The 19,353-nt window shown below is 27.2% G+C and overlaps 3 protein-coding genes across 3 annotated transcripts; 2 read left to right on the top strand and 1 right to left on the bottom strand.

Moving 5' to 3' along the window:
• The first annotated feature begins 282 nt into the window (after positions 1 to 282).
• On the top strand, positions 283 to 3,856 carry LOC128956431 (far upstream element-binding protein 2-like). Its single transcript, XM_054302172.1, has 8 exons — positions 283 to 659; positions 760 to 874; positions 1,171 to 1,212; positions 1,285 to 2,170; positions 2,234 to 2,310; positions 2,526 to 2,839; positions 2,898 to 3,038; positions 3,530 to 3,856. The coding sequence occupies exons 1-7, from the start codon at positions 594 to 596 to the stop codon at positions 3,021 to 3,023; spliced, it is 1,626 nt and encodes a 541-aa protein (XP_054158147.1). The 5' UTR covers positions 283 to 593; the 3' UTR covers positions 3,024 to 3,038; positions 3,530 to 3,856.
• A 677-nt stretch (positions 3,857 to 4,533) lies between these two features.
• LOC128956024 (nose resistant to fluoxetine protein 6-like) lies at positions 4,534 to 12,934 on the bottom strand. Its single transcript, XM_054301705.1, has 12 exons — positions 12,891 to 12,934; positions 9,119 to 9,276; positions 7,476 to 7,636; positions 7,243 to 7,351; positions 6,751 to 6,850; positions 6,334 to 6,665; positions 6,143 to 6,236; positions 5,772 to 6,033; positions 5,486 to 5,682; positions 5,274 to 5,406; positions 4,868 to 5,197; positions 4,534 to 4,788 (listed from the first exon to the last, which is right to left on the bottom strand). The coding sequence occupies exons 1-12, from the start codon at positions 12,932 to 12,934 to the stop codon at positions 4,666 to 4,668; spliced, it is 2,043 nt and encodes a 680-aa protein (XP_054157680.1). The 3' UTR covers positions 4,534 to 4,665.
• A 609-nt stretch (positions 12,935 to 13,543) lies between these two features.
• On the top strand, positions 13,544 to 16,041 carry LOC128956023 (uncharacterized protein C13B9.2-like). Its single transcript, XM_054301704.1, has 3 exons — positions 13,544 to 13,730; positions 14,647 to 15,609; positions 15,722 to 16,041. The coding sequence occupies exons 1-3, from the start codon at positions 13,544 to 13,546 to the stop codon at positions 16,039 to 16,041; spliced, it is 1,470 nt and encodes a 489-aa protein (XP_054157679.1).
• Positions 16,042 to 19,353: the final 3,312 nt, after the last annotated feature.

Genomic DNA, 19,353 nt, shown 5'->3' with positions numbered 1-19,353 from the left:
GATATTGAGTCCACGTTTTTTTTGACGGCATTTCCATATATTATAGTTTATGTGTGTAAGTGTATGGGCCACACAAATACAACGTTGCACTTTAAGCGGATGTCAAATGTTTTTTTGTTACAAATACATTGCAATTCAATACATAAACAATGCATCGATAGACAGAGGGGGAGGGGTTCTGTGTGTGTGTGTGTGTGTAAAACACATGTCATAGTAGTTGTGAACGTAATATTTTAGAATCACTATTAATACTGGTATTAATATTACTGTAATAGCAGTCTATAGTATATAGTATTGAATACTATAGACTCTATAGTCAATCACACATATATTGTAAGCATTGAATGCAACCAAAAAAAAACCACATTTGATGTGACCATCGATGACATCGACGACGATATGATTTAATTAAAAATAAAATCAATTAAATTGTATTTTATTTGATTGAATCAATTGATTGACTAAAAATAAAATAGTCTTCAGACCACCTAATCTGTGACCAAACTGTGAACAAACAGTTGGTTTGTAAAAGTCATATACGTTTGTGTGTAAAATCACACACAAAAAGCATTGTCTGAACAAAACGATAAAACATGGACTCCAATGGGTCGGCCATTTCAAACCAGGCCTTTCAAGAGGCCCTACAACGGGCCAGACAGGTATGGGATCAAACATACATTCATAACTATTGTATCTATTAGTCCATCAATGATTTATATTAACAATATGTCCTAATGATTTGCTTCACCGCAAAAACAGTTGGCCGCAAAAATAAGTCGAGAGTCTAATCCAAATCCAACGTCTTCGTCGACATCTTCGTCGTCATCCGATAATAACAACACATCCTTTTCCGGAAAACGATCTCTCGATGACGGTATGGATACTATGCTTACTATACTAATGTATTATTATGTTTAATGGGTTTGTTTAAAGACCCGGCATTACTGTGTACTGAAGTATCACTCGTCTCTAATTCTTGTGATATGATTGAAGTAAATGCTATATAAAAACAATTAGATAAGAATTCGCTAACACTAACTCCCAATTTAACTCATGAGTAGCGTTTGATAGTAGATCTTATCACAGTTGATATCGATAATAATTACTGTATGATTATTACCGGTAATGTTTGGTCACTAATTGGTCTCAATTTTTGTTTTGTTTTTAAAGATTATTGTAATGAACCGAAGAGGCCGGCATCGTTTAATGATCGTATGTATCGATAGTTTATTTTAAAAAACTATTTAATTAAAGACTTAATTAATATTTTAAAAATTTATTTAGCAATCGGCGCCCAATTAGCGGCCATCAAGAACTCGACAAATAAACCGAATAAAAATCAAAAATATTTTGACGGCATTGTTATGAACGGCGAGAAGACACTGGATATGATGATTCCGGGCAATAAAGTTGGTTATGTTATCGGAAAAGGAGGCGAAATGATTAGGAATCTACAGGAAAGAGCCAACGTTCGGATGACAGTGTTTCAGGAAACCAATGAACCGACCGAAGTTGACAAACAGTTGCGTATTGTTGGTCTGCCTGACAAAGTTGATTACGCGCAGCATTTGGTCAACGATTTGTTGACCGAAAAAGAGATCGAAACGGTTCGGCTAAAGACCAGCAATCCGTTTAGCAAGAATCCAACCAACGATTACGGAAGTCAACGATATAGTAATGTCGAAGTTCCGGTTCCGCCACAGTATATAGGTTTGGTTATCGGTAAAGGAGGCGAAACTATACGTCGAATACAGCAAGAGTGCGGCTGTAAAGTACAGTTCGATACCACCAAAGTTGATCCGAACGGCAATAAGATATGTCAGATCAATGGCAATCCCGATCCAGTCAAGAAAGCTGTCGATATGGTCAACGAAATTGTCGAAAACGCAATGCAAGGCAGAGGACCGTCGAAGCACAGGGATGGCGACGAAGTACGTTTTACTATACCTGCCCACCGAACCGGTGCTGTCATCGGCAGAGGTGGCGATACTATTAAACAATTGAAACAACAGTCAGGTTGTGATATCGAATTGGAAAAAGTTTCCCGAAATGTTAGTCCCGAAGAAAAGGTGTTTATCATTCGTGGTCCACCAGACAAGATAGAGTACGCCCAGGCATTGATTATGGATAAGGTTAACGGCACCTCCAATGCCACTCCCAGTTCATACAGGTTAACAAAAACCTGAAATTATTGTTTTGAAAATTATGACTAATGTTTTTTTTCACACAACAGTGATAGTCCATCAAATCAATGGCCACAGTATTGGCAACAATCAGAACAACAACAACAACAACAAACGCAAAATGAAGGTTAGTTGTTATCATTTAGTTTATTATTATCATTAATATTAGTTTTTATTAGCGCAGATTAGAGCTTAATTAGCTATTTGTGGCTAATTGAGTGTCAAACTGTCGCAAAATTATCTATTAAAATAGATTACTAATTAATTTTATTCAAATTTAATTTTTGATGTTATTTGAATTTAGTTTAATCTATTAACATATAATTATATAATTATTTTTAGATAAAGGTCAAGAGGCTAACTATGCTGCTTGGGCAGCCTACTACGCCCAGTGCTACGCTCAGTCACAGCAGACAACACCCCAGGCTCCCGCCGCTACAGCGACTTCTAACTATTCAATGCCCACCAATGGTTCAGCCGCCGATCAGGCTGCTGCCGCCGCCGCTGGCCAACAACCTGGTGATCCGTCACAATCGGGAAATCAGGAGGCAATCTATCGCCAATGGGCTGAATACTATAGAGCTTATGGTATGGTCAAAGAAGCTGAACAAATGGAGCAAATGTTGGCTCAGTATAAGGCTCAGGGACCTAAACCGGTAATATTTTTAGTTGCATTATTAAAAATTTTGTTTTCTAATTTGTTTTTTTATATAGCCATCCGATGATCATCAAGGAGCCGACGGGGGTGACAAAAGTTCGGGTAATGCCAATCCAGTGGCTTATCCCGGATATAATTATGGGAATTATCCACCAAATCCACAGCAACAGCATAACTCTTAAGATATTGTTTTTTCGGTAAGTTATTGTTATAATTGTTATTTTACTATGAGTTAAACCAAACAAAAAAAGGGTAATCATTCAATTGATATTTTTTGAGATATGATATTATATTATTGATATGAAATATGAATTATTATTGTTATGATTTTAATTTTATTATGATAAATGTTACCAATATTTGCATAAATAGTTAGCCTCTTTCAGATTATACTCTCTATCTCTCTATTATTAACGACCGGTAAGTATTATGCTTATAGGTGTGAGTTATTTAATTTAATTTAAATGATTGATAAAATATATTGATTTGAGATTTATATTTGATTTGAATTTATTATTAACTATTGACATTGATATTGACATTATTAAGATTATATGTATTTATATATTGATTGATTGATGAAATTATGCAAAATTTTATTTGTATTTTAAAATTAATTTTTATTGAAAAAAACTTCGACTGAAGGTATAAATTATATGCAAAATTGCGATTTATTTATCTCTTACAGTGATTATGTGATGCCATTGATATATTTGAAATTCATATTACTTCTACATTTTATCATTTATTCAATGATAACACTTTCACACCATACAAACAGTAGAAACACACATACATTTTAACAGCGCCTCCTGAATGTCTCGCCCACCACTTCCTCCATCACTGTCATCATCATCATTGGGGTTGCATTGATTGGTTCCGTAAGCTGATGGATATGTACCAACCATTTTAAACAAACAAAAAGGTGGTATTTATTTGTCATAACAATTTTTTGGAAGAATTTGTGTCATTGAAATTGTTTTAACATAAATTTTTATTTATATATATATTTATAATATTTGAATAACTTTATAATTATTGCTTTAGTTTTATTTTTATCCTAAATTAATTTTTTTAAATCTAATTATTCATGAATTCAATGTTGTGTACTATAGATATAATATATATATTTGAAAAAATGATAATTTTATTTAGGAAATACAGTTTAAAAAACACATTTTTTCACACTAAGAGCATGTCTAGAGAGACCTCAAATACAAATGGTTCGGTAAGATATATATAAATAAATATATGATATCTAACTATTCCTTTAATTACATACATATATATATATTACCAATTGATAAATGTTTTATGACTTAATTTAATATACTATTCCCCTATATATATAATCTATGCATTTGTATATTTAAATTATTAAATTATAACCTTAAAAAATCTTTTTCTTGAAGTATGAATTCAAATTTGGATTTTTTGTGTGTCTGTGTGTTTAAACATTGGTATTAATTATTATTTAAATTTTTTTTTTGAATAAATTTGATATGTTTTGATATATTTATTGTGACAAAGATATGACAAATTGGTTACTTTGTCTCATTTATTGTAAACTTTTTTTTTATAGACAACCGTCTTATCAATAGTTTTTTTTGTAAATATATATAATATATATATATATATAATGTATGATATTTTTAGATATATTACATAAAAAAATCTGATGGCAATTATGATATGGACGATAACGATGAATGACATGCAATGAATTGTTGTTTTCTAATGTTTGTATGATATATATATATATATATATATATTATTGATAAAAAGTAAGTACAGGATCATTGTTAAGCTATTGACTCTATGCGATCAACTGTGCAACCGTTTAGCTAACAATAACTTGGAAATGGCAATGAATGGCGACTCGATGGCCAACGAGACGATTAAGGCCATGACATAGGTTATCAAAATGTGACCAATTGTTAAGTATATCTACCGATATATATATATATAAACAACATTGTAATTGATTATATAAATTAGTTTATATATATTATAAAAAATAACTTACAAAAAGATAATTAGAAAAATCAAATGAGTGCTGTCGTGTTCCGTACAGTACAGCCATTACAATGGGATGTATGAGATAAGCGCAATGAGTTAGTCGACTAAATGGTACCCATAGTTTACTGGATAGAAAGGCACCGACCAGACCACCGTAGCCATTGATGCAGGCAAATGTAGTCCAGGCCAAACTCAGTGACCATATGGTTCTGGATGTGGCACTGTAAAGGGCTGCAAAGTGTACTTCGGGAACATTACCATTGTTGGCCTGAAACATGGCAAACAATACCGACAAACTAGTCACTACTGATAATACCCAACCAGTGCTAACCCAAACCTATAGTGTGTAGATAAGCAACATATAGTGTTAATAACAATATAATTGTTTTAAATTCATATATATTTTTAATTACTTTTTTAAGTTTAATATCCCTTTGGGATGTATAGATAAAATATGCTAAAACTATTCCCACCAAATATGGACCCAAACGACAGTAGGGTTTTATATAAAGCAGACCATAGTATTGATTGACCACTTGTTGATCGCTAGTATGGTTTAAATTATTAGACTAACAAAAAATTCAAGGCATTGGCACAAACAAACACCACAACAACACACACTTACATAACATCACTGAAATAGGGAACGGCTGGAAATCCATTAGCAAACGATAGATAACCAGTAAATATCATTGAACTCATGAGGACCAACAGTGCCAGTGTTAGCCCGAGCTTTGGTTTAAGATATAATGGTATTAGTATTATAGGAGACATTATATAGAGTTGCATATCGACTGCTGAATACCACGAATGACTTAAACACTATATAGGATTAATGATATAAAAATTGAAATTAGTTTAATGAAAATGCTTAACAAAAATTAAAAGGAAAGTCGTGTATGTTTTAATACCATATTATTAGTGTTGATAAAATTATGCAAATATAGGCTATTAATCCACCAATTTGTTTGACACCACTGGTTGAACATTGTTATCGATTCGGACCATTGAGGACCTGAACCCAGATATTTCAATAGAGTAGCACTGAATGCTATTACGGCCATCATTGCCGGTGTCATCCTGAGATAACGGTTCAAGTAGAGCATCAGTATGTTTGGTGTACCACTATATCGGCTCATATTTCGCATAACTAAATAAGATACTAGAAATCCGCTGATTGAAAATTGATAGGAAAAATTTAAATAGATATTGAATTATTAAATAATTAGACATTTTTTGTGGGGGCGGGCGTTAAGGAGGGAGGGATGGGGTCCATAAATACCTGATAAATAGGAAGCAGTCAACTGAAAAGGTGCCGTTGGCTAACAATTGACTCAATATATTTTGAGGCACTTTTAAAACTGTCACTGGATTTCCTATAATGTGTTTTTATAAAAATTAAATTATGAGTTAATTTTTTGTTTAATTATTGTAATTTAAAAAGTAATGAGAGATAAAAAAATAATAACTAACTAAATGTCATCCATTGGACGGCAAAAGCAAATGAGTGTCCAATTAGTATCCAAAGCATAGACAATACTTTAATGCCGTGAAACACCTGTATTGTACTGTCGGTACTGTTTGTGTCAAAGATTTTCTTGGCATTAGTTTTCAACGAAAACGATAGTAAAATATTATAGTAAAGCGGTTTAGTATTGTCCTCATAGGTCTCGTAGGGTTTGGCAATCTTCTGGGAACCAGTAGTTGCACTGTACAACAGTTCCAGCTGTGACTGACTTTCAAGTTTATAATGATCACAGAGTGTACCGCATATTATCAGAACCATTATTATAGAGGCAACACATCTAATAATAATATAATTTAAAATTTATATAACTTTTTTTTGTGCATAAATTTTAATAATCAAAAAAATATTATTAATTCAATTACATCATAGCTATGGATGATATGTCAGTTTCAATGTTATTATCGCTTCGTTTGTAGCATTTATTAATCAAAACACTTGAATTGCTTATTAGGTTAGAAGTAACTGAAAATATTTTTAAATAAAAAGCATTATTAAATACATAGAATTATTATTATTAAATAAATTTTTAATGATCATTTTAAAAAAATGTTATTATAGATAAATTATTAGTGTTTTTGCTAAATACATAATCTATTTGTGCTAAATATACGATACATTAATTACAAAACTTTTTTTTTTGGCAAATATATAACAATCGTATGATTTGCACGAAAGAGTCATTTAAGGGATATATATTGAATATACTGTATATTTGTGTATGAATTAGTGGCACATATTGTTATTTGTTATTATTATATTATAAAAGTATTATTGTGTTAGCAATTTGTTAGCACAAACTTTTGATGACCATATAAAACCAATATATATATATATATATAAAATTGATAACTTACTTGAATTAGTAAGCTTTGTGACCATCGATGTTGTACACGAGGACGGCATACAGATACCTAACTTGACCGGAACTTTCGATAGGGTATGCCAATCATAACTGGTCAATTGCTGGGGTGGGTGGGAGGGAGACAGGGAGGGCAGGGATAGGAGAAAAACATTTAGTATACAAAAACATATATTAATTGTTTTTTTGAATTAGTTTATTATTATACAAACAAACAAAATAAATTACATATAAAAAATGAGAGTCGCTTTTCGGCAATTGTATTGTCGCCAAACAGTATTGTGTTTGAAAATTAGGCGCCTCTGTATCCAAGCACTGGGAGTATTCGCCCAAAAACGACAAACTCATCCTTAAGATACCAGAATTAGGCCGACCCATTGAATCAATTACTGAAACAAATTTTTAATATATTTATAATTATTATTGAATACTAGATATTATTAAAAATGACTAATTTATTATTTGTAATATCATTTGTAAAAAATTATAATTATGTAATTTATATTTTATATATATATTTATGATATGTGAAATAATAATGGCTTTGAAATTTTTTATATTATTTTATTGGGAAATCACTTTTGATATATAAGTATTTTATAAATACTAGTATTATAGCATTACATTGCATAATATGTGCAATTGACACACTGACTGACATAATATATTAATTAATTTTATATTTATATACTGAATATAATTTACGTATTGATATATCTATTTGTATAAAATGATTACTGACTTAACTAGTAATAGAAAATTTATTTACATATACAGTATATACTGTATAATTCAGAAAAATACGTTTAATTTAATTAATAGTTTTTTTAAAAAAAGTATTAATCTATAGATATATCTTTTTTAGAAAAAAAATTGAATCTATAATAGATTTGTTAAATTGATAGTCAATGACTTGATTGGAGGTCAACCAAAATATTTTTCTCAAACAATTGAGACGTTGTCTGAGTTTTTGGTCAATTGTTTACCTGTTGTTTAGGATTTCACTTTCACTTAATGGGTATTTCTCTCTCTCTCTCTTCAATTTTTAGCCGTTTTATATTTTGACAATAGTTAAGGACATTACTGGTGGTGTGTTTGGCAAAAATAATATTATTGACAATACATGGAGACACACACATACAGTAGTTATAATTTTTGTTGTGGCCATCACTGGAGGCTATAAACGCTTTTAAAAGTATAGTAGACATACTAAGAAATATAGAGTCATAAAAGGGCAACAAACACATCATTGCTACTAACAATTGACTTCTTTGACTATCAATAACAACACAATTGAATGAAAGTGAATGAGAGAGAGAAATAACCTTTTGGTTGACACCCGCCAACTCTGTTAGCACATGGAGAGAGCAAAATACCATCACTGGTTCAATGTGTCATTATGTTAGATATGTATGTGTATTATATGATATATACTTATATGTTGTGATATTAGTAATACATATTACCCTATTTTATTGGATTACTCTCTCTCTCTCTCTCTCTCTCTCTCTCTCTCACACACACACACACACACACACACACACACACACACTTTGAAAATTATATATTCAATTAATAATTTTATTGCACAGTATATGAATATATTCCCATTTGGGAGGACTAAGTGTTGTAAAACTTTGTGTTAATGACAGTCAGGTGTTAAGATTACTAATAGATTGGAAACTATTATAAATTTTTAATAATCATATTATATATTAATTACATTACACATAAAAAAATAGATTAAAAGGTTTTATATTTATAGAATTATTTTAAATAAAAAAATGAGATATAATTTAATAATGATTACATAATAATTTTAAAATTTAAATATTATATTTATCTATATATATAAAACAATTATTTCTTACTATGATTAGCCCAATATTGGCCATTACGTGCACCGATGATAACTTGGTTGATGTCGTCAATGCATTTAATTGATAGACGATCGCCGGTGTCATCAACTAAAGTATTATTATTGATAATAATAGCATTGTTCAATAGTTGTAATGTTTGGTTTATATAACTAAACCATAAATGTTTGAGTTGATTATCAAAATTTATTGGCAAACCAATAACATAACTATTATTGTTAGCATAAAACACTGATAATATAATTAAATTTATTATAACAGTTGGAACATTATATACAATGGAAAACATTTTTAGATAGATATATATATAGATAAATATTATTTTAGTATATATATATAAAAATAAAATGTAGTCCAAAAAATATATAAAAGTTTATTTTATTTTTTTCCAAATACAATGCTCTTTATCTCTCACTTTCACTTCTCAAGAGGCAATCACTATATGAATGGTCATTAAAAATAAACTACCAGTGCTCTAATGGTTTTGCAAACCACACACACATACACACACACACATACTTACACACAAACACATATACATACATACAGTTCATACATACAAAGTTTAGTTAGGTGTTTGTATCAAAAATCATAAATGAAAGTGAACGCAAAATTGAATAAGGCGTTTGGGCACACATAGGTATGGGTACTACAGGTATAGAGGAACGGCACACACAGAGAGGTATGGCATAGGTATGGCATAAGTGGCGCAAAGTAGCACAAGGACGACTACCTAAGCTCTATGTACCAAACATACGATTTTTTATCTAATTAATAGACTATTGAACTCCAAAAAAAGACATACAGATATATAATAGTTAATCCAATAGTAGATTTTTATAAAAATTATTTTATTAAAAATGTCTTATCTTTTTTACATTTAAATTTTATTATTTTTTTTTATAAAAAAAAGTATTATCTCTTATATTAATAAACTTATGAAATACTAATTATAATTAATTTATATATATATATTAGTCAATCAGTTTAACAACCAAAAGAAATTTATATTAATAAAAAAAATTACAATTATATTGCAATAATGACCTTCTGTTTTAGTATTTAATATATAATTTTTTTCTCTAAAAAAGATATTCCCCAAAAAAATTAAGTAACTTTTTTTGGTACTAAAATGCATATTAAACTATTGATGACTTTTTTCTTGGCTTTGATCCTAAATCACACCATTATTTTCATAATATTTGCTTAAAACCAATATATTATATTCACAGTACTATATGTGTGATTTTAAAAAGTGTAATATTTAAATCATTTTTAAATCAAAAAAAATCTTCAGGCGAAAAATGTTTCACTAAAAAAAAGACATATATTTATATATTATTTCAATGCCATTGAAATTAATGTTAGTTTTTTTCGACAACAAAAAATAAAATAAAAACATATTTTTTGAAATATGTTTATAAATATAATTAATTTTAATACTATTTTAACAACAAAAATAATATGTTTTAGTCACTGATTGATGAACTAATTTTGCCATTTATTTTTGCCAGAGAGAGAGAGAGAGAGAGAGAGAGAGAGAGAGAGAGAGAGAGAGAGAGAGACGTATTGGGAACATGTACTTGAAAAATATGTGTAAAATTTTTATGTATTTATTTATCATCATTTAATTTTTGATAACTAAATTTGATTAAATACATTACTCATGCGGTTGATATGCAATTATATTTATAAATATTTTTTACAGAAAAAAAATAATTTCCAAAATATAAAATACTAGCCAATAATAGTTACAACAAATATATATATTAAGTAAAAATTATTAGCCCATTAATTAAAAATAAAAGTTCATTGATTAATAGGATGTTTATGTGATAAACATATTTACTTATTTATACAAGTATTTAATTATAAATATAATATATAATAGATATTTCATCTGAATTTTATATTTGTCAACAACTGATTAACATTTTTATGCAATAAATATCTACTGTATATAAAAATTTGTTGAAATAGTGGTAATAAAAATTGAAAGTTGTTTTGTTATTCAATGAAAATTCCTATGAAAACTGCTTATATATATATATACTGTATATATGATATCTCATGACTTCCGATGAGTTAAAATTTTGCTATATTTTGTGTGACATTGAAGTTATGTTTTGTTTTTTGTGTATTTTTTTATTTTGCTGAGAGATGTGTGAACTCTTCAAGTTTACTAATTAAATATTTATTATTATTATTATTACAAATATTTAATTTGAAGGTTACAAACACTACTACAGTATTTTTTCTAGAAAACTAATTGCCATAAATATATCTTTTTTTATAATAATAAAACACTTGACTTTTTATTTTATTTTATTTATTTGTTTGTTTATAAATATATCTACCCTTGAAGTCAGCTGAGCGTTCAATTTTTAATTGTTGGTTAACTTTAATTAAATTATTTATTATTATCAAAGAGAGAGAGAGAGAGAGAAAGAGAGAGAGAGAAAGAGAGAAAGAGAGAAAGAGAGAAAGAGAGAAAGAGAGAAAGAGAGAAAGAGAGAAAGAGAGAAAGAGAGAAAGAGAGAAAGAGAGAAAGAGAGAAAGAGAGAATAAAATTAATAGGAATAATTGCTTTGTGACTAATAATAATAATTGTTGAACAATATTTTTTTTAACTTTAAAATTTTCCTATCATTATCATATATTGTGAATAGGTTACTATAGGTCACTGAATGCGTTAACAGTTTAGATGCAATTGAGAAAAAAGAGAGAGAGAGAGAGAGAGAAATATAATTAATTGCTGATTAAATTGTATAAATTATAGATATGTTGTCTCCACTCACTGACTTACACTTACACTTACACACACACACACACACACACACACACACACACACACACACATACACTCACACACACATACACTCACACACACACACACACACACACACACACATACACTCACACACACATACACTCACACACACACATACATACATACATAAATACATACACATACACATACACATACACATACACATACACATACACATACACATACACATACACATACACATACACATACACATACACATACACATACACATACACATACACATACACATACACATACACATACACATACACATACACATACACATACACATACACATACACATACACATACACATACACATACACATACACATACACATACACATACACATACACATACACATACACATACACATACACATACACATACACATACACATACACATACACATACACATACACACTCATCTCTATTTGAAAAAGTATTGCGTGAATTTTCAAATAATAAAATAAAATATGCTGACCCACCAATTGAATGTGAGGAGAGGACTGGTAGCCTAGCATAGAAACCCGGATCCTTAATATCCTAAATTAGAATCGGATGTCCGATGCCCTCAAGTACAGGTACACACACTCTCACTCTCTTGCATACCAGTGCTGTCTATGTAAGGCACCTGTGCTTTGCTTGTAAAACGTTTATCTCTCGTTTCTCTCTCGTTTCTCTCTCTCTCTCTCCCTCTCTCTCTCTCTCTTTCTCTCTCTCTTTCTCTCTCTCTCTCTCCTCTCTCTCTCTCTCTCTCTCTCTCTCTCATCATTTTGTTTGAAAAAACTGTTGCGTCAATATTTAGCCATAACCATATTTTTATGGGTAATTATGCATAAAATTATAGATTTTTAAACACCGAAAAAAAAGTTTCTCCCACTTTATATTAAATAAATACCTATAATTATAATTACCGGTTGTTTCCTACAATACCTGTGATGATAGCACTTGTAGTAGAATTGAAAGGTCAATAACATTGAAATAATTGCAATTGCATTGCTTTCACACTTAAAATACAATTAAATAAAATATGATTATTTTTTTTGTTTTGTGTTTAATTAAACACAAATGTATGTATGAATTACTTAAATATCAATATTAAAAACTACTTTTAATATTTTTTTTGCATCTTTGATGATAAAAATATATTCATAATATATTTATTCTGTATTAACAAAAAAATAATAATAATCATAATACAAATAATAAAACCTATTTTAAATTATAATAATTTATAGATGACACAAAATATTTATTAAAAAAATTATTATAATAAAATTCAAGCTAGCTAAATCAATTTTTTTGGGTTTAAAATTACAATCATATGATATGCTAGTTTATAAAGTGGCGCTTAATATCATCGACCAATCATTTATGTTGTTTATCGAAAATTACATAAATAGTTATGACAAACTGTAACAAAAAATATGATTTTACCTAGTGTATTTTTATATATAAATTAATTAACATTAAATTAACTATTTAGTAATATTATTGATTAATAATATTATATAATTTTATTATCAATAATTGTCTTCTTTTTTTGAATATTTAATAATATTATTATACATATTGTTTAATAAACTATGTGTTCAACAGTGAGAACAGACCTACGATTAATATACGATAGGGCCGTAAATGCTGTCAAACCCGATGTACTCATCAAAAGTTTTATCCAAATCGACGAAATGAAACTTTTTGTTAAAAATTTATCGACAAATTTGGACAAACAATTTGATCTTAACAATAGAGATATCTATATATTGGGCGCCGGTATGAATTTATCCGACAGTATTTGACACTTAACTACCCGATCTCAGTACTACTACTACTGTACCCAATCTGGTAAAACCAGATAATCATTTTTTAATTAAATTAACAACTACAATTTTATTAGTTATTTTATTTTTTTTAAATGTCAGAAAATTAAAATATGTTGTCAGCTATTATTAGTTGTTAAACATTTTGACTTTATTGATACTGTATAATCATTGATAATTTAGGAAGGTTAAATTTTTTTTAAAAATAGCCCAATAAATTAATTTTTGTTGACTGGTATTTCAGTGTCACCCACCCGTAACCCCATTAGCACCGGTATATCATTGATTAAGATATTAGAGAGAGAGAGAGAGAGAGAGAGAGAGAGACTTAGTTAAGATATTAATAACTTTCTCTCTAACCCTTAATTTTATAATGAACTTGAAATGTCTACACAATAAATAAAAATGTGTCCGGAAATCATTACAAAACAATATTGTAGACACTTTGTAGACAAAAATTTTTATTATTATTATAAAATTGTCATTGAATTATATATACATCTAGTTTACAAGTTTTTTCCAATTACTAAAATTAGCTAACTATTGCTAAACATATTTTTTAAATGTATATATCTATACTTTTGTTAACATTTATTTTATATATACAGTATATCGACTAAATTAATAAATAATTAAAAATTTACTATTATTATCATTATTATTAACTGATAATTAGCACACATTATAGAAATGACTAAAAAATAAATAAATTATTAATTAGTCTCTAAATATATCGATATTTTTAATTAGTAGACAAAAACAAATAATTTTTATTAACTTATTAATTGAACTAAAAGTTTTCAAATTTCTGTAAATATCAGCTATTATGACATCTAATTTAAAAACAATAATTGTATTTATTTTTTAAGGCAAAGCCGTACTTAAGATGTGCGAAGAATTGTTAAGTCAAGTGGATTCGTATAATAATAATAATAAGACAACTAATGGTAAGAAAGTAGTCATCAAAAGAGGTCTTCTAAGTGTTCCCATTGGTAGTCAATCGGATAGTCCATTGTTTGACAAATACAATGTCAGATATCAAACGGGAGCACTTAATAATATGCCCGACCGGAGCTCCGAGAGGACAACTCAACAGATAATTGATTTGATTAGATCAGCTAAAAGTGATATGAGAAACACTGGTACTAATAATAACACGAAATCATTAATATTATCGTTTATTTCTGGTGGCGGATCAGCTTTACTGTCATTGCCTAAACAAGGGGTTAGTCTTAACGATAAATACGATTTAATTAAAAAACTGGTCAAATGCGGGGCTAATATACAGCAATTGAATACAGTTCGCCGATGTCTGAGTCAAGTCAAGTGCGGAAAGTTGGCTCATTTGGTCACATCGGAGCCGAATAGTATGGAAATGGTTTGCTTTATTATTAGCGATATAATTGGAGATCCCATTGAACTGATAGCCAGCGGATCAACAGTTGTTCTGACCGGTGATTCAGAAAAGACATCGACCAAAGCCTTGAAAATATTGAATGAATTTCATCTAAAAATTAATGATAATCTAAGAGATGCCATACTATCGGAAGATAATTATTTGCAAATGTCTTATGACTGGAATCTATTGCATAACCTAATAGTTGGCAACAATACTATAGCTGTAAATGTTGCCAAACAAACAGCCAAACAATTGGGATATAAAGTCATTGATTTGGGTAATGAAATCAACGGCGAAGCCAAAGTGATTAGCGATAAATGGTTTGAAATGGCCAACAATTATCAGATATCGGATGACGATCGACGAGATTACAAAGGTATCTGTTGGTTGGCCGGCGGCGAGACTACCGTTAATATGACTGAATCAAACTCTGGTCTGTGGTCTCATATTTATTATATTATTTGTTTAATTAATTAATTATTATTATTTAATTAGTTAATGTGTAAACAGTTATAAATATTTTGTTTGTTTGTTTTGTTTAAAAGGATTGGGAGGTCGTTGTCAGGAAATGGGATTAGCGTTTGCAAACAGATCATATAAATGCGATTCCGGCGGTAAAATGTATTTTCTGTGCGCTGGAACCGATGGCCAGGACGGACCTACTGATGTGGCCGGAGTTATAGCCGAAAGCGGTTTGAAATCTATGGATCCGAGCGGACAATTAGCCAAACAGTTGGACATCGATTTGAAAAATCATAATTCATATGAATTTTTTAATAAATTTTTCAGCAATTGGTTTATTAAGACAGGAATATCCGGCACTAATGTTATGGATATTTATTGTCTAATAAAAAACTTGAGATAAAATTTTTATAAATTAATTATTATCTTTAACTATCAGTTAAATAAAATATTTTTTTTCACAAATTTTGCACAAAATTTTATTTAAAAAAAAATAAATAAATATTTAATTATCAAATATTAATATCAAGTCAAGATCAAACTTTTTTTTATATTAACTTTATTATTTTACCCATTTATTGTGGATATCCCTCTATAATATTATATATTGCAATAAAACATCGATAAAAAAATTTTGCAACCCTTTATCACTGTATATAATGTTTTATAATTTTGGTGTCAAACACTTTGGTGTATATCTAGAAATGCAATCAACAAAAAATATATGGTTAACTAATTAGTATGAAATCCATTTTTTAATCGCATTTAATTTTTTGATTTCATAATCAAATGACAAAACAATTTCCAAATATAATGGATGTGTCAATAAATAATAAAAAAAATATTTTTATTTTATACAATTTTATATACATAATAATACATTATATACATTATATGACATTTTTTTGTTATTATTCAACATTGTTTAAATATTTGTGTTGTTTTACTTAATTGTTTTGTAACTTCTAAATAACTTAATTTATTAAGATATCAAAATTAGCAAATAGTTTGACAATTTCACATCAAATTTATATATTATTATTTATTTTTTTGTTACTTATCATTAGATCCTTGAATAAGGATTTCATGTTAAGCTCGAAAACTCATTTTTTCATATGATTTGACGATTATATCATTTTAGATTTGATTAGATTTAATTTAAACAAAAATTTGTACTAAAATTTATGTGTACCTAAATATCTGAGAATTAGAGAATAATTTTATTTTAAAAGTAATAAAACACTTTGTAATTGAATAAATAAATACAATTTTTAAAGTTAAATGATTTTGTTTAGAAAATTATGAATTTTTAAGATATATAGAGAAATTAATTTAGTTTTTAAAAAATTGACTGTATTATGTAACTATTAACTATTAAATAATAAATTAGCAAATTGTTATATGGTTGATTTTTGTTATTGATAATATTCAATTTTAATTACAAATAAATATTGTATAAATATTTATATCATTAGTTCAAATATAATAAGATAATCATTTTCAATACAATTAAATTTTAATGCTATTTACTATATTTACTATGTATTTACATAACATTAAATAATTCAAAATTTAAATAATTAAATAATTTAACATTTTTGTCTATTAAAACCAAAAAAGCACACTTAATCTAAACACATTAAAACCAAAATTCAATAACACACTAAAACAAAAAAGTATTAAATAAAATTTTATTATAGTTAATATTGTCTTATGATATAATTATTATTAAAATAATAAAATATTTAATATAAAAAATATTGTGAAACAGTAGTTATAATTTCTGACATATAATTTTATATATCGTAAAAAAGTTATTTTTGTAATTAAATTTATTTAATAATATAATAATATATATTAAGAAAAACAATTTAATAATAATCTAATCAATGAAAAATAATAATTTTATTATTTTGTTTAAAGTTAAACATTTATTGTATTTTTTATGTAAGTATTAATCATTATGAAATCTTGACACAAATATATGTTTTATTACTACAGTATATTGTTTTTATATTATTATTATGTGATTTATTTATTTAATAAAACACTTGAGATTTGTTGTACATATGCTTTTTGATTATTGATATAAAAAAAAGTTTGTTGATTTGTTATCGCTTTAGTCAATATAATTGACAAATCGCCACAAGCAGTGATAAAAACTATTTAATTAATATACATATATATATATATATATATATATATATATATATATATATATATATACAGTATATATATATATATAAATTGCATTTCAAAATAGTTGATAAAATTATGATTCTTGATATATAGCAAAATACTAATTAAATATATAATAACTGTATATATTACAACTTATAATTACGTTTGCGATTAAATTTGCAAACAATAAAACAATGATTTTTTTATAAAATAAAAAAAACATTATAAATTGAATTGAATTTTATTATTATTATTATTATTGCGAAGTTTAGAAAATTATATATTATATTTAGGTATAAATTATTTAATTAAATAATTTATTACAAAAAAATATTAAAATACAATTTTTATTTTAAAATTAGTCACAAATAAAATAAAATACAAAAAATGTCAATTAGATTTTAAAAATTTATATTGTCGATTAATAAGTCGGAATATATATATATAATATATATTTTTTTAAATTACTAACAAATAAATAGATAAATTTTTGGTATTTTTCTAAGTCCTTCAAAAAATAAAGAAAATATTTTTCATTCAAAAAAAAAAACAATATACAAAATATTATGCAATAATATTCTGGGAAATGTAAACAAATTTTATTTAAGGAAAATTTCAATTTCTAAATAAACTGACTTTAAATATTCATTATAATAATACAGATATAATTTTTTTTAGCTAACATTTGACGACAATAACAACAACGACTTCACCTGAACTATCTGTACTAATACCAGCACTTCAATGACATACAATTATACATATTAATAATAATTATCATTATTAATATGTATAATTGTATATCATTGAAGTGCTGGTATTAGTACAGGTAGTTTAGATGATTATTGTGTGTGTGTTAATATATATAAGGTATGGGTTAGTTATAATATTAATAGCTTAACTGTATATCTTTGAATATAACTTGAATTTTTTTTATTATTATCACTAATATTAATAAATTTTTTATATCGTAAACAACAAGAATTTGTATGTAATATAATACTGTATATTATGTGGAGGTTATAGCCATGAAATTATAGTAATGCCATTCAATGATTAAATATTTTCTGATATTATTTTTTTTTAATTGATAAACATAACAACAAAACTAAATGATTATCAATATATATATATGTCAAACAAATAGATAGTCGTATATATAGTTTATTACTGTGAAAAACAAAAAAGTTTGATTTGATTTTTGTTTGTTATTTTGAAATTCATAGTAAAAAGCTATGAGAGTTGGGTCACGAATATTGTTGTTATTATTAGTGACGTATGGTTTGCGCGAAAAACCTACAGAATATGCCATTAAATTACTTCATTCAAAACAGTATTACTATTTTATTACTACTACTGTACTAATAATAATAATAATAATAATACTGATAATTACTACAACACCTAATCAATAGAGAGAGAGGAGAGAAAAAAAATAAAATACTTATATATATATAAAAAACATATCATTTTTGAATTGAATAACAATTAAAACAAATCATAAAAATCTGTGTTATGTTATATTCAGTGTCTA

This window comes from Oppia nitens, unplaced genomic scaffold, assembly GCF_028296485.1.
Source record: "Oppia nitens isolate AA-2021 unplaced genomic scaffold, nextdenovo-longstitch-racon4-pilon3 scaffold2_pilon_pilon_pilon, whole genome shotgun sequence".
In the NCBI taxonomy this organism is placed as follows: Eukaryota; Metazoa; Arthropoda; class Arachnida; order Sarcoptiformes; family Oppiidae; genus Oppia; species Oppia nitens.
Note: the sequence above shows the minus strand (reverse complement) of the source record. Positions and strands in the feature narration are given on the sequence as shown.

Coding starts and splice junctions, on each gene's coding strand:
- LOC128956023 (XM_054301704.1), top strand. CDS start 13,544: ATGTGTTCAACAGTGAGAACAGACCTACGATTAATATACGATAGGGCC. Junction 13,731..14,646: donor TATCTATATATTGGGCGCCG/GTATGAATTTAT, acceptor TTATTTTTTAAG/GCAAAGCCGTACTTAAGATG. Junction 15,610..15,721: donor TATGACTGAATCAAACTCTG/GTCTGTGGTCTC, acceptor TTTGTTTAAAAG/GATTGGGAGGTCGTTGTCAG.
- LOC128956024 (XM_054301705.1), bottom strand. CDS start 12,934: ATGTTATTGACCTTTCAATTCTACTACAAGTGCTATCATCACAG. Junction 6,237..6,333: donor CGTCCAATGGATGACATTTA/GTTAGTTATTAT, acceptor AACACATTATAG/GAAATCCAGTGACAGTTTTA. Junction 4,789..4,867: donor ATTTTTCTAATTATCTTTTT/GTAAGTTATTTT, acceptor ATATATCGGTAG/ATATACTTAACAATTGGTCA.
- LOC128956431 (XM_054302172.1), top strand. CDS start 594: ATGGACTCCAATGGGTCGGCCATTTCAAACCAGGCCTTTCAAGAGGCC. Junction 1,213..1,284: donor GCCGGCATCGTTTAATGATC/GTATGTATCGAT, acceptor AAATTTATTTAG/CAATCGGCGCCCAATTAGCG. Junction 2,840..2,897: donor AGGCTCAGGGACCTAAACCG/GTAATATTTTTA, acceptor TTTTTTATATAG/CCATCCGATGATCATCAAGG.